This window comes from Penicillium concentricum, assembly GCF_028827145.1.
Source record: "Penicillium concentricum strain IBT 3081 chromosome Unknown utg000002l_segment0_segment0, whole genome shotgun sequence".
Lineage (NCBI taxonomy): Eukaryota > Fungi > Ascomycota > Eurotiomycetes > Eurotiales > Aspergillaceae > Penicillium > Penicillium concentricum.
The window spans coordinates 7,876,696-7,891,481 of record NW_026622755.1 but is presented as its reverse complement, the minus strand read 5'-3'; the positions used below and the strand labels follow the sequence as shown (position 1 = coordinate 7,891,481).

At 47.1% G+C, this 14,786-nt stretch overlaps 4 protein-coding genes across 4 annotated transcripts; 2 read left to right on the top strand and 2 right to left on the bottom strand.

Moving 5' to 3' along the window:
- Positions 1–1,757: 1,757 nt before the first annotated feature.
- N7517_006725 (AMP-dependent synthetase/ligase) lies at positions 1,758–3,459 on the bottom strand (the record flags this gene model as incomplete). Its single annotated transcript, XM_056724455.1, has 4 exons — positions 1,758–2,382; positions 2,408–3,124; positions 3,158–3,198; positions 3,235–3,459. 4 exons carry the CDS (start codon positions 3,457–3,459, stop codon positions 1,758–1,760), a joined length of 1,608 nt encoding a protein of 535 aa, XP_056580705.1.
- Positions 3,460–3,554: 95 nt separating this feature from the next.
- Positions 3,555–4,208, bottom strand: N7517_006724 (uncharacterized protein; the record flags this gene model as incomplete). Its single annotated transcript, XM_056724454.1, has 1 exon — positions 3,555–4,208. The coding sequence occupies one exon, from the start codon at positions 4,206–4,208 to the stop codon at positions 3,555–3,557; it is 654 nt and encodes a 217-aa protein (XP_056580704.1).
- A 1,012-nt stretch (positions 4,209–5,220) lies between these two features.
- N7517_006723 (RNA polymerase II mediator complex middle subunit MED1) lies at positions 5,221–7,552 on the top strand (the record flags this gene model as incomplete). The annotated part of the gene is made up of 2 exons (XM_056724453.1): positions 5,221–6,834; positions 6,881–7,552. 2 exons carry the CDS (start codon positions 5,221–5,223, stop codon positions 7,550–7,552), a joined length of 2,286 nt encoding a protein of 761 aa, XP_056580703.1.
- A 5,061-nt stretch (positions 7,553–12,613) lies between these two features.
- On the top strand, positions 12,614–14,085 carry glnA (glutamate--ammonia ligase; the record flags this gene model as incomplete). Its single annotated transcript, XM_056724452.1, has 5 exons — positions 12,614–12,616; positions 12,676–12,714; positions 12,800–12,892; positions 13,086–13,590; positions 13,646–14,085. 5 exons carry the CDS (start codon positions 12,614–12,616, stop codon positions 14,083–14,085), a joined length of 1,080 nt encoding a protein of 359 aa, XP_056580702.1.
- Positions 14,086–14,786: the final 701 nt, after the last annotated feature.

Genomic DNA, 14,786 nt, shown 5'->3' with positions numbered 1-14,786 from the left:
GAATTTCATATGATCCCTCGGTTATTAGCGCGGAGTTGGCATCTCATAACCTACGTTATGTACCTATATGGAAGCCGCAAGTCACTTTCTGCATGTTCTAGGAGCTACGATCAAGGAAGATGTTCGCAAGCCGAGCAGTTCAAAAACCCAAAAACAGAGCTTTTGAAATTATGTTGCTTAAAAACAAGATATTACAGTCTTTCAATTCGCGATGAAAGAATTGCTACTTTCTGAGAGCAAGTGATAAGGGTGGGCAGCAAGCCAAAATGCCGCCTCACATAGCTGATCAAGCACCCTCTGGCAATGAGCCTCACTGAGCAGGTTACTTCACTAAACACCCGTTTCATGCAATCTCAGACACTCAGCTTCAAGATCCAGATTTTGGTGTTGGATCGGACACCCTAGTTGAGTCCTCTATAGCCACTAGGTACAGTTCTGTCAGATCTCCTCTATACCCAGGGTCTTGTGGCCCCAGTCACCTGAGGTGCCTTCCTATTTAGGATAACTCGTCACCTACCCCAGTTCCCCCGTTGCCTACAGCCATTGGAAAAATATAAATACCTGCCTCCTCCCACTTTTTCTCTTCTTCTTTCTTTCTTTCCTTAGTCCCCACTCGGATCTTTGACGCGGTCCTTGAGAGGCTGAAACTAGGTTGGGGCTTTGGCCCTGGCCTAATGGCACGAAGTATGTTGGGACTAGCCCTCTCAACCTCTGCGGATACAGACTGTACTCTCTTGGGTTCTCCATTGACCATTGGGGGCTCACCTCCCTCCCCCCGCATCAAGACACCATAGAACCTTTATTTTACCCCAACCCAGTTGCACGGGGCCTGTGTGCAACACCTAAGCAAGACTTGCACCTTTACGTGGTGCTTAGGATAAGTAGCCTTTACGGTGAAACCAAGCAAGTCCTTAGTCTGACGCAATCTTCAACTTTTGAATATAGGTAAAGCTTGTATTGTAGATTGTAGACTTAACTTACTAGAATGGCAAACACTACAGTAGTTCGAATTTTCCGGAGTAGCCCGTGTTGCTGAAAAGATCGTGTAGCTTCCGTACTAGAGTCAATAACGCTGAGAACATCAAGCAAAATAAGCTTGCTTCGAGAGTAGAGTGCTCTTTCCAATGGAATGGCCTGCACAGTCTGAAGGAGGTTCAACACTATTATCATTCGGGGAAACAGGATCTTTGGCTCCCTCGAGAAGATTGCCCGTGGGCTTTAGCACTGGTGCAAACCGACGAATTCTCGAGAACCACTCCCTTCCCTTGCGCTTGCTCGTGGAACTGGAAGTAAAGATAGCGAAGAGTGTATTTGATTTTGGAACCGATAAAACTCGTGTCGTCTCTGATTACGGTAACAGATGGATCCAGCTGTTTAGAGGGCCCGAGTTTTGGTAAAAGATGGATGTGATGGCGGGTTATGTACATGGCCCGGGGGATAGTACATGATGAATAATAGAGTTCGGCACCTCGGGATCTCCCGAGGTCCCGCTTTAGTTTCCGCCCAGACGGGTTTTCATTTTTAAAAAATTGCCAAAATAAACATGCTTTGGTATTTGTGAGGATAGATGTGCTCAATTCCGTAGTTCAGGCAGATTGGATATTTTATCATCTTTGGGAGCATTAGAGTTACATGGAATGCAATCCAAGTTGATTTAACCTATTTGATATGCTACCAGGGGATCCCTGTCCAGCTCCGAAAGTCTATCTGCAGCCACCCATGTAGGGCGTACACATAGGGTTCATGAATGATCTATTCTAAAAATCTTTCCAGTCGTTGTTTGTCTCTGATGGCTGGATATCGCCGTACGCCAGTAAAGCCCTGCGGGACAATCCTGAGGCTAGACGGCGTAGTCGATCGCAGTGTAATTTACCTGAAGTTGTCGCAGGGATTCGTTTGAGAATCACAACGACATCTGGGACCATGAATGTAAGAAGCGCTTCTTTTAGTTTGGAGAGAACAGTGGTTGCCTTTTCTCGACTCTCCATTGTTGGGGAAGCAAATATTTCTTCATTTTTCTTTTGCATACCGTATTGTGGAGACTCTATATGGATGAAGCCGACCAACATGATACCGCTATGACCGATATCATCAGATGGAATGATAATATTCACGGCCACTCGAGTAGCTGTAGGATACTGTCGCGCGAGGTGCCGTTCAATGTGCGTAAGGTCCACACGCTGCCCTCGGATCTTTACTTCGGCTACATCCTTTCGGCGGATGTACTCAATTGTTCCGTTGGAGGAGTGGCAAACGAGGCCCCCTGTTTTCAAGCAGCGATAATCATGTGGCGCCGTCGGTCGAATCTGCATGAGCCAGGAAGGGGCCGGAATGTAATTTTGGACTGTACGAGCAGGATCATTGAGATAAACTCGTCCTAAACTCGGACCTTCTAGCAAAAGCTCACCTTCCCCGCCAGGTGGTACCAGATCTTCGACAATGTTGGCGTTTACGATCCAAGAATTCCATGGATGAGTCGGCACTCCAATATCCCGAGTAGTTTGAGTTAGGTTTGGTCAAGTCGGCGAGCAAGGCGAATCCCGCAGTCTCCGCCAGTCCATACATGCATTTCAATTGAACTTGTCCTTGCCACTTCTCCAGATCAAGGGGACCCAGCACCTCACCAGCTAGAATCACAACTTGGAGTGATGGGACCTGGTTGGGATCCAGGAGACGCGATGCAGAGGGGGTCAGGGTAATGAAATTAGCGTTCAGCTCTCGAATAGCTTTTACCTTGTCGTTTCCTGTGCCCAATTCTGAAGCTATACATAGACAAGCCCCATGAATCATGGCCCCGAGGTACTCGGCAACGCTAGCCCCAAATGCATGGGAGCCAAATTGAAAGACCCGCGATGATGATGACAGCGCTAGTTGAGTGGCTGTCAGCTGGGCCCAGGCAGTGCATACCGCGACATGGTCGATAACGACAACTCTAGAATCCCCGCTAGAACCGGAGATAAAAAGACCATGGCATGCATCCGATGGTCGTGCATAAACGGACTGCAGATGGGTCCCTTTCCCCACCTCATCATCAGCCAACAGTCTGCTGCCTCCCACTCGCAAAATAGGTGTCTTAGTGATTTCGCACGATTGGCTTGACGGATCGATGTCAAAATAAGCGGGGCTTCAACCTTTGCTTTAAGTCTGTTTCACATACTCGTCCGTGAACGAGATGTCCATAAGAAAAGCGCCCCCTGCCTTCAAGATACCTAGGGTAGCGACTGAGACTCACACGGATTTCTCCATCAAGATAGGTACTATCTTGCCAGACTGTATCACGTTGAGCTTTGCGAGTTGGGTTGCAAGGCGGGAAGAGCATTGGTCAAGCTCATGGTAGGTCAAATGGCCATTCCAGGCAGCAATAGCTGGTTCCGATGGGCGAGTTTGGCATTGCGCGACGATGAGATCGTGAACACGTGCGTGGACCAATGGAGGAGGTGGCTGAACTCCTTTCTCCATCAATTCGGCCAGCCTTGAAGGCTGACAGACCTGAGGTCGCCAACCAGAGTAGCCCGATATCGACGATTAAGGGCAGCCCGGAAAGAATGGGTCAGCTAGTGCAACCTCATGCGTGTCAATTCGATGCAAATTGCAGAAGGATCCGCCAGGGATTCCATATCAACGCCGTTGGTTCGGGTCTCACAATTGAGCACAAGAGGGAATTTGCGCGTGTCCGTACTTTGCAAGCCACCGGGGCGTTTTTGCTGCCCTTGTCTGATGTTGAGTATGTTCATGTATTGACACGCTGCTGCTATCTCTCCACCAAAGTTGGATAATTCTTGACTTGAAGATACCTCAAATGTAGACCCGTCCGTGATCTTGGTTTCGGTGTTGCAAAACGCGTCTGTCACTAATTCCTGAGGGTCAACCAATAGCCGAAAAGGCAAAACTATCAGTTTGTTAGAAGGTTCGATGCTTTCCAATTTGAGACCAAGACCGAAAAAAAAAAAAACATCGTCGATCCCAGTGTATTGGGATAGAACGAGACCCCATGCTAGGGCCAACGCTGCGCTCGCCGAGACAGAATCCAGTTCGCCACACGCTAGATCAATATTGTGTTTGAGGGTTTCGAGTGTCGATTGCTTGTATAGCAAAGGGAGAACAGGGATTACTGTTGCTGGGAAGTCCTTGAATTCACTTCGCCAGAATAGTTCGCTCCGATCAGGGACATCATCAGTTGATATGTTAGCGCTTCCATTGAATGCCATATCGAAGGCCAGGCAAAAAGCAATTTAGCTTCCCACGTAACAGGGTTTACTCGTGTAGAAGCTGGTAAAATTAGTTGTTGGGTATTCGATCTGATAAGATGATGTTGTTGTGGGGTTGACTGTAAAGCTTTGATTGGGAGCGCAGCTGCTGGTCAAGTGAGATGCATTAGATGTTTGTCTACGGAGTACTCAGGAGTGCATGCATTTTACGGGGCCACAAACAAGATCTGATGTATGACAGCATTCAGCTTCTTTGGAGGGGTAATCTGGCCTGCGTAACTTGGTTTTTCTTTAACCTGCTAGTCTCATTCATTTGTATGATTCCTCTCCGATGGGATCCCGGCTTGGGTTATATCACCAAGATCATGGTCCAGGCCATGACTCCAGGTGTACTCGTAAAAATAGCTTTGGATTCTGAGACTCACTTAATCAACTGCAATAGTCCTGTCACTACCCATAAATCCCATCTGCCATCCTGGATCACTAGGTTAAACTATCCTGTAACCATCCCAAGATCCGCTGCCTGATCAGGCAGTCATCTCAACTGCTTATCAGATCTTATTTCCATCAAAGGCTAATTTGAGATTCATCAATAAATGCACTAGTCTTACTCAAGGTATACACGAACAAAAGTACTATGATTCCGTCGGAAATGGGCTATGACGACTAAAACAAACAGTGCAAACACACGTGATGTCTTTCTTTTGAGCTGTCTGTTTGGAATGTTCTCCGGGAAACGATTCGTGCTTGTTAATTACAGTGTTCATGGATGGGGGAGCTTCAGATGCGTCATGATATTTGATCTGTACAGCTATATGACAGTTCTTCCCTCGTGCATCCATCAAATTCGTACTTGCGCCGGTGAGAATTGAATCGCATGCAAAGATACCCGGCTTCCTTGCGTTCTGTACTTGAATACTTCTTATGATACCCATTTTTTCGGACAGATTTGACTATATCTAATCTTCAACGACTCTTCACACTTTGTTCTGACCATTTCTTCTATTTTACAATGGCGACACCCCAAGCAAAACCTGGCGCAACGCCAACTCATCTCTCCTCTCCCCACCCATCCTCCGCTCCTCTATCTCGATCTCTCGCCCATAAATCGCCTTCTATGAGAACACCGACAGCCTCCGGACCCGCCCATGCGCATCACACAAGTGTCTCATCCCATCAATACGCTACCCCTCTCGCGGTTCCCAGTGGGGTCGACGACACTGTGAATTTCAGTTCGCCTTCCGCTCTCTTAGCGCTTGGTGGGTATACTGGCATCAGTCCTTCTCCTGCGGTGCATGACGGTCTTGTTGGTGCGGGCATGAACGAGAGCGACATGCAAAACCTCGGAATGCAGGGAATCAAGCTCGGAGTCGCACGCGACAACGACCAGGAGCAAAGACATCGCGTTGAGGAGGTCGTTCAGCTTCTACGAGCGCGAGTCTCTGGTAGAGGAGTTTCACGTGAAAGCGTGGAACGGCTGAGTCGACTCGAAGATTTCGAGTCCATTTGGCAGGACGACAATCTCAACATCGCTGGTAACTTCGTCGATCTTGAGATCGATTTTTACCCTGGCCAGGATGTCGTCAAAGATGTCAGTCTACGATATGCCACACCTGAATACACGGAAGGTGTGCGGCGTGAGGAAGCTACAGCGGTCTTGAAACGTACTCTCGCCCAGTCCCCGGAAGACGCCGAACGTGGGAAATGGAGGTCACTCCAAGAGTTCCATGAAAATCTACGATGGCTTGCAAAGCTTGACAAACTCAGCCAAGAGGTCAATTGCTTTGAGGCCTTGGAGAATCTTGAAGAGAATTTCAGACGGATCTGGGTGGAAGAAAACAAGAGTGGCAAGCACGGCGGCGAGTATCAGCATCTTTGCGCCGGTGTCCTCGGACGTCCCACCATGCACAAGGGCACTCGAATCGGGCTCGGCTTGGAATATTGGGTTGAACAAGCCAAAGTCCTGGATGCCAAGCAGAGCCTACAATCCCCGGATTATATGGAGATTGACCCGCAACATGATCAAGAGTCAAAGGCCGAGTTGGATGATCAAAACAGATCATGGACTGTCATGATTGAATGCGAAGAGGGTTATCCGTCATTGCGTATCTCGAAGGAATGGGTCGGGAATGAAGCTTTTACTGCCGGTGAAAGCACTGAATTGCTTCCATCAAATGGTGCTGCTGGGTCAGTGAACTGGCTTGATCCTCCGCAGACCATGCGGTTGACCCATGGCAATCATGACCCCATGGCGTTGGACTCTAGCATGCTGGAATCCTCGCCGCCCAACCGCCGGTTCGTCGGTAGACTGGAGCCTGCACTCGACGTTCCTATTCTTGCAGCCTCCGAGATTTATCGTCAGCTGGGTATGCAGCTGCCACAAGAGTTTAAGATGATCACGTACGATGCATTGCTGGTATCGGAATCTTCACCGTTGGGGTCACCTGTTTCATCCCCTCAAATTGGCCGTAGAAAGCGCCGGATGTCAGTGCATGCTGTTGACTTCAAGGGCGAGCCATATACCAAACAACATAACTACACTTTCCAGTCTTTCGAGTCCATTACTGGTTGCACCATCCGTGACCTACCCTTCTCGCACCCCCGACAGCTCGCAGACATCCTTCCGGTATGTGTCTTTTTGTCCGGTATTGTCTTTGACTAACCCGGTTTAGATCTTCCGGCAATATGCCGTGTTAGCCAATCTGATTCGGAAGACGTTCCATGTCCCCTCCAAGGACCAGGCCAACGCAACCAATTCTCCAAATGCAACCCCCCAAAATACTCGCGCTCCTCCTGTCCAAACTCCGGACCTCTTTGCTGGCCACGACGGGCCCATAATTTTGAACAACGATGATCCTAACGAGGAGAGGTTGAACCTGCTACTGGGTCTGAGTAGCTCGGATGGCAACAAGACTGACTCTGGAGTTGAATTTTCAGCCCCCTCCAGTGGAGGAAAGAGTCCCAATCAACCTTCCGTGGGCGACGTCAAAGTCGACGTGACATTGCGTATTCAACTCGGCCAAGCGCCTGCTCTCATGTTGCTCATCACAGACCAGAGGAACTACAACGAGAGCTCCGAAACCGCTCGAACCATTCAAACCCCAAGACAAATCGCTATTTGCTTTGAAGTCGGCTTGAACGGCCATATCTCAGTTGTGGATACGGCTGGGTTAGTGGACAGTGAATTGGGTGGCGACACTGAAATGCAGGGTATGGATAACCTTGATCCAGGCCTCCAGGATGTGCAAAAGAAGATTGCCAGAGTGCTCGAGATCTCTCAAGACTTGAGCATCTTGGTTGAGTGGGTATTGCGTTGGATGCAACGGCGGGCTGGCAATGGGTGAGATCCAGTGGCACTGAGATACAACATTCTTGTATTCACAGACCAAGACAATTCCTAGTCTCACAATTGCTCATAGCTCATGCTTGACATGGACATGCAAACCGCTAAGGCGCAGTCGTACATTGGTCGTAATGTACACTATGGTTAGTGTAAGACCTTGCTAGCTGAAGTAGCAGCTGGCACTCGGGGCAACTCACCATCCAAGCTGCTCTGGCGCTCTTCTGTCACACAACTCATAATGTATGGGATGCTGGTTAGCTACTCTGCCATCAGTTTCTACTTGATTGAGACCTGGATATCTAAATTCTAGATAATCTCAACCAAATACTGGATTACGCAATGTGACTAGTGATATATATATCAGCATTATCATTGATTCCTGAAACAAGTTGAAACTTGCACAATATCGCAAACGCATTCTAGCTGTGTGTATAAACCGTGATAGAGAGAGTTGTCATAACCCTGTCACTAGGTACTGAGAAGCAGCATATCACGCTGCGCGGTGGGTCTCCCGATCAAGACTTTTCCTCGATAAGGTAGAATGGGCCTGCCGGATGACAGAGAACGGGTGAGCTGGGCCCGTTAGAAATGCGCAGTAAAATGTCCACGCCTAAGAGGCACTCACAGTAAAGCAGCATCGCTTTTCTTTTGCTTTTTCAAAGAACGGATAAGAACAGCCATCTCCCTGTTTTGGGAGCTATGCCTTCGAACAAATCCGGGAACACTTGCTCTTAGTTGGATATCATATACCGGGAGGAACCCATTCAGAAGCGTCATCAACCGAAGTTCGAGCTGGCCAGCGCTACTCATGCAAGGAAATGATCCTGGTTAGGCTCGTGATCGACAGAGTCCCCGGGAGGATGATGAGGTTCTCCCCCTTTTCAAGTTCTTTTCTTCCATATCTTGCTTTCAGTGGTCACAAATGGGATACCATTATCCCGGGGAAGAGCTTGAGAATAACGCTCTTGGAGATTTCATCGAACGCATCTTTTCCCAGGCAAATCTCTACCGTCGCCCACATATTTGTCCGGAGCTTTTGAATAAAGTCGTGTTGAGGCTTCCTCGAATCGTCTGTGTAAACCCTATTGAAGTCCTCGGTCCTTGCCTGTACATTCAGAGAATCGGATGGGGGTCCCTTTTTGCCTCCATATGCATACCCGAACTACCCGCCATTCCAGATATGAATATGAATATGTATATAAAAATAAAGGAGTAGTTTATATTGAAGATACCGAGATGACCAGAAAAATATTAACAAAAGAGGGTATGTGTGAAAGACGAGAAGGTCTTTAAAATCCCCAGGTAGGTAGCAAATAACAATAAAACAAAGTACTCAGATGCTGTTTGATATTTGCCTTCAAGAGATGAAGCTGTGATCGTATTTTCTTTGAACATAAACATAGCGTCTCTCAGACTTATTGTATTATGCTTATTATGTGAACTACATGTATGCTTCAGCTTAGCGCATTCCCACAGTCATTCAACTTCTATTAAACGCATTATTTCTTTACTCTGCTACCTTGAAGATACTGAAAGGATCTTTCCAGAATTACCGCATTCTCATACGGATACATATGCAAGTATACCTAAGACAGTTTCAGAGTCGATCAGATAAGTCTAGGCCCTAAATATGCGGGGGTGGTGGACCGTGGTGCGTCACTTTTGGCTTCATACTTCCCGAGGCCTACCGAAACTGTTGCTTGGGACATGACATCGATCAGGCGTAAACAGGGTTAGACGTTGACTGGTTAGAGTGAATACCAAGCCTAGATGGATCAGTTCTGGGGTTGGATCTGCATCTCAATACAGTTGGGCGTCAATGTAAACAATGTGGACATATTTTGTTTTCCTAAATCGATAGAAGATCTAGATGTATAATTTGGACTAGGATTGTACATATATGAGGGATTAGATCTCAGTTTACCCGGTGAACAGATCTGCCAGGTGCAAGGGATACCATGCCAGTATCATTTATTGGCTGAGGCATTATTTGAATTTCCAAGTCACATGAAGAGATGAGGGTTTAGCACCATTCGTGTGATTAACCGTAAATGGGCGCTTTTGAGGCTTTTACAATGGCCCCCAAGTTAGACGGATCTACCTATGTCATAATCCTTGGCGAGCTAGAACAAGGAATCAACTTTTCTATTCCATTTTTTTTTCCCAAGCAAATATATGTAACATTTGCCATCATTTTGAGTCATAGGTGGATTTTGGAAGCAAGTTCTTTGGGACCTGAATAACTAAACGTGGTTACAGGCTGGGCAGGAAGTCCGTCAGTATCAAGTCTTGGCATAGGGGACCACTATATCCCAAACAGGTTGGTGATCTGTATCGGAAACAATATATTTTGGAGCCTGAAGATCCAAGTATAACTATGTGTCATGTCCGCCTTTTAGTTCCGCTTTTGAACATTCCGATGAGGCATTTAGCAGCATAGTTTTCCTTATAAAACCCTCAAAATATGTATGTGGTTAGAAGAATTTGGCTAATCCTAGGATATGGAACAGATGACCTGATTTAAATTGATTCGGCAAATAAGGAGAAAGCAATTACGCGAATATCAGTTTGAATGTGCGATATTCTAGTCAGCGTGGTTTGTCACTTGGCATTAAGGGCCAATAAGGGGGCCACGATAAGAAATGTCGATCTATAGTTTGATATTTGATTCACACGGAGTATTATTTCCTTATATGCACGAATTATATCTCTCATTTGCATTTTGAAACTGCAATAGTATGTACTCCTTACACTACTCCGTACAATAATGTACAATGATGTACACTGGTACACACTCCGTACCACCGCACAGCCCCCGGACTGGACCGGTGACTAAGCTCGGATCTAGATGTCTCAAGCTATTAATATACCAGAGGCAAACTATTCAGCTGTAAATATGTACGGAGTATTCAATATGGCTCTAAGCTAGGTGGTTTGGTATTGCACTATAATTATACCAAAACCTGGAGAAATGATCTTAAACAGGGCTGAAGATCGGGACCTCAGCCACTCTTTCCCTGAAACTCCCGACATTTTGCCAATCTTCCATTTGCCGGAGAAAAAAAAAATACGGGGGAGATCTTGTCGCCACTTTTCCTTGGAGAATCCCTGACCTAAATCTCCCGAGATGCATATTTATCTGTACAACCCATATATAAGAATAAACTTCGGAGGACTCTTACCTAAGAAACCAAGAAAATCAACCCTGACTCTTACAGTACATAATTGAAATCACACATATGAATAAGTGAAATTCCTTGTCGACCTGTAATACTGCCTTGATTCTCTTATCCATGGCCGGTGTCGGGGCGGTCCTAGTAAAACGATATGATTGGTCTGACGATGAATCGACGGGGGTTTCGAGAACGTTTTTGCCACGGTCTACCCCCACTGGCCCAACTATGACTGATCCTAGTCGCGGCGTGGCTGGCTTCTCCAGTTGATGGAGTTTGTGCGGACCTTGGTATTACAGAGGTATAGCGGATGTACTCTATACCGGTCCGACTCGCGTGATAAGTACATACATACTGTGGGTACCTGTCTATCCTGCAGGAACATCTACAAATCTAGCGCGTATAAAAAGTACAAGATACTTTGGAAGTTCTAGCCAGCTGACATGCCATGCGATAACGATTCGCGCTATTGTTTGGCCATAGCTCCAAGGATCTCAGGGATCTGAACCGAGTACTTAGTCGTTCGCGTTTTACGGTGCACAGTTTCGATCGCCGTTCTCGCGACGCGCGCGTGATAGAAATTGTAAAGCGTATAATAGATTACAATATAGGGCAGAAAACGATCTAGAATTCACATTGCTTTTTTTTCGTTCTTCTGGACTCGAATTACCTTCCTTATGCACTTGCGGGATTTCCAGATATGCGCTCGGTCCATGGGTCCTGGCGCTGGTTGCTAAGAAGCATGACCAATGTATTATCTGGTTGAGTATGAATCTTTCCATTTGACGTTGGGAAGATGTGTATCTCATTCCCGGATAAGAGGAGTCTACATAGTTCGGAGAGAATGCCGCAGGATAAGGATACCAGATCTGGGAAGGCCTTGCGCTATATTCGGCTCTACATATCACACCTGTAATACAGCTACTTTTATATATCTTATCGGTCCAACAGGAGAAGGAGGATTGCACATGTCACTGCATTTCAGTTTTATTACGCTAGACTGCTGATTGGGCGCCAGTTAGGGTTATCAGTCAGCACGGAAATTTGACTGGTTCGGGTGGCGGGAGCTTTGTAGACATCGTTGATGCGGAGGTGAAAGTCTGGAGAAGAGCTATGCAGGTAGTACGGAGTACGGAATACAAGGTAAGAGGAAACGGATACAATGCTAGTTCGGTAGATTTCGAATATAAATCAAAAGTATTAAAGGAGATATCTCGGCGAGGACCGGCCAAGTCTAGATGATGCGATGATGACACCCGATGGAAGTTAGTAAAAAAGAGTGGCGTTGAATTCGGTTGTTGAAACTTCAATCTCACAGGCTAACGCGTTCCCCTCGGCTGTAAAAGAAAAAAAGAAAAAGGTCCTTTTGATATAGTCAATGTTCTATTTTGATGAGGCATTAAAAGTGTGTATATTGAAAATTATATGTACAATATACAAAAATAGAGTGAGGGTTTTTTTTTGTCTGTTCCCCCAACGACAACCGGTTTCAGGACACGATTTGCCGACTACGCGCAAAATGTATGAGGTACTTTCTCGGTACCCTTGTATTGGGCTACCGCTTTACAATTACAATACAACGCTTAACCTATTTAGGGAGTGGCTGAGCCGCGCCTTCCTAATAAAATAAAAAAGATAAAAAAGAGAAATTCCTAAAAGAGAAAGTCAGTGACTAAATTTAAATTCTTTTTTTTTTTTTTTTTTTTCAAAGGTTATCATCCCTTGCCCCTCCACATCTTTAAAACTCATCTCTCCTCCTTTGGATTTTCTCATTCCCATATTCTATTTGACTCTCACTTTCGTGTTATCCTTCGGGACCTCTCTACCAAAAAGTTGCTTAATTGCTTACTTGAAATTTCTGAAACCCTACACACATACCCATATTCATTATGGTAAGAGTCATACCTTTTTCTTGTGTGTGAAACCGAATCTAACATCTTTTTCTCTCTAGGCGTCTGAATCTGCAACTGTCGTCTCCAACACGGGGAATGTGCGTTTGATTCTTTGATTTGGATTTCCACAATGGCCTTAGAGCCAGTGAGGAATGACATATACTGACTTGACATGGGAAACAGCTCATGAAGTACATGAACCTTGACCAACGTGGTCGCGTTCAGGCTGAATACGTTTGGATTGATTCCAACGGTGGCACTCGCTCCAAGACAAAGGTATGACTCATCTCAATCGATTTTTATCTACACTGTGCCCAGGTGGACTCGCTGCATGCTCTTACCTGGGGTCCTCTCTCGGGCTTCGATAAGCCCTGTGCACGGGGATTCTGGATTTAGCACGAGACGCAGCCACCCGCTGTCACGTGAGATAGCGCTCCTTTGGAACTCGACTAACCGGAATCGTTCACAGACTCTTTTCAAGCCCGTCACAAGTGTTGATGAGCTTCCTGAATGGAACTTTGACGGTTCCTCCACCAACCAGGCCCCCGGTGACAACTCCGATGTCTACCTCCGCCCCGTCGCTTACTACCCCGATCCCTTCCGCCAAGGTGACAACATCCTCGTCCTCTGCGAGACCTGGGATGCCGATGGAAGCCCCAACAAGTTCAACTACCGTCACGAAGCCAACCGCCTGATGGAGACCAACGCCAGCGAGGGCTTCTGGTTCGGTCTCGAGCAGGAGTACACTCTCCTCGGCACTGACGGATGGCCTTACGGCTGGCCCCGTGGCGGTTTCCCCGGTGCCCAGGGTCCCTACTACTGTGGTGTCGGTACCGGCAAGGTCTACTGCCGTGATATCGTCGAGGCTCACTACCGTGCCTGCTTGTACGCCGGTATCAACATCTCCGGTATCAACGCTGAGGTCATGCCTTCTCAGTGGGAGTACCAGGTCGGCCCCTGCCCCGGCATCGATAGTAAGTTTACACATCCCAAATCCCTGTAATCGAATATTTACTAACTATTCTTCAGTGGGTGATCACCTCTGGATGTCCCGTTTCCTTCTCCACCGTGTCGCTGAGGAGTTCGGTGTCCGCATCTCCTTCGAGCCCAAGCCCATCAAGGGTGAGTGGAACGGTGCCGGTCTTCACTCCAACGTTTCCACCAACGCCACTCGTGCCGATGGTGGTATGAAGGTTATTGAGGCCGCCATGAAGAAGTTCGAGGCCCGCCACGTTGAGCACATCGCCGTCTACGGTGAGGGCAACGAGGAGCGTCTCACCGGTCGCCACGAGACCGGTAACATCGATAAGTTCTCTTACGGTGTTGCCGACCGTGGTGGCTCCATCCGTATCCCCCGCCAGTGTGCCAAGGACGGCAAGGGTTACTTTGAGGATCGTCGCCCCGCGTCCAACGCTGATCCCTACCAGATCACTGGTATCATCGTTGAGACTATGTGTGGTGGCCTCTAAATAAATAGGAATCATTTGGTCTTAGCGCTCCGATACCCTCGGCGTCAACCTGGGAGTCGGACCAGAGCGGCCTGACTGCGTGAGGGAGCCCCTATAGATGCTCTGTGATCTGTCTTTTTTCTCTCTCTTCCTCCTGTCTTTCTTCTCATGTTCTATCCTTTCTTTCTCCCGGTACCAGTGTCCGCCTATATTGCGTTCCTGCTGGCCCTCCCTCGTTGCACCAGCCGCACTTTTTTTTTACTTTTTTTCTGTTTCTCTCGACTACCCTTCATTGGGTAATGTGACACGTACAATAGCATAGAATATTCATGGATGGAAAACCACACCATCGTTTATCGAGAGATATCATTTTGATATCGTTCCTCTGGAGAATCGACAATTAATACCAAGTTCCAACCTTTGCACTGACCTACATCTTCTCGGAGTAATTTTCATGTCTGAGCCAACATTTTAACAATTGAGCTCTTGTACTTTTCTAAGTACTCCTTTGGTCATTGGTCTTACCTAGATCGGGTATCTCAGATGGTGAAGCAAGGATCTTGAACTCAATCTAGTATGACATTCTAGTATCTTCCCCTTTATAGAGGGAGTGTATGACAGTCTCAGATACCCGAACACGACCTCCCAAGAAGCATGGATTTAGAATACTGCATTCAATTGACCAATTTTTCCTTGACGCAGGAAATTCCCAAAACCATACC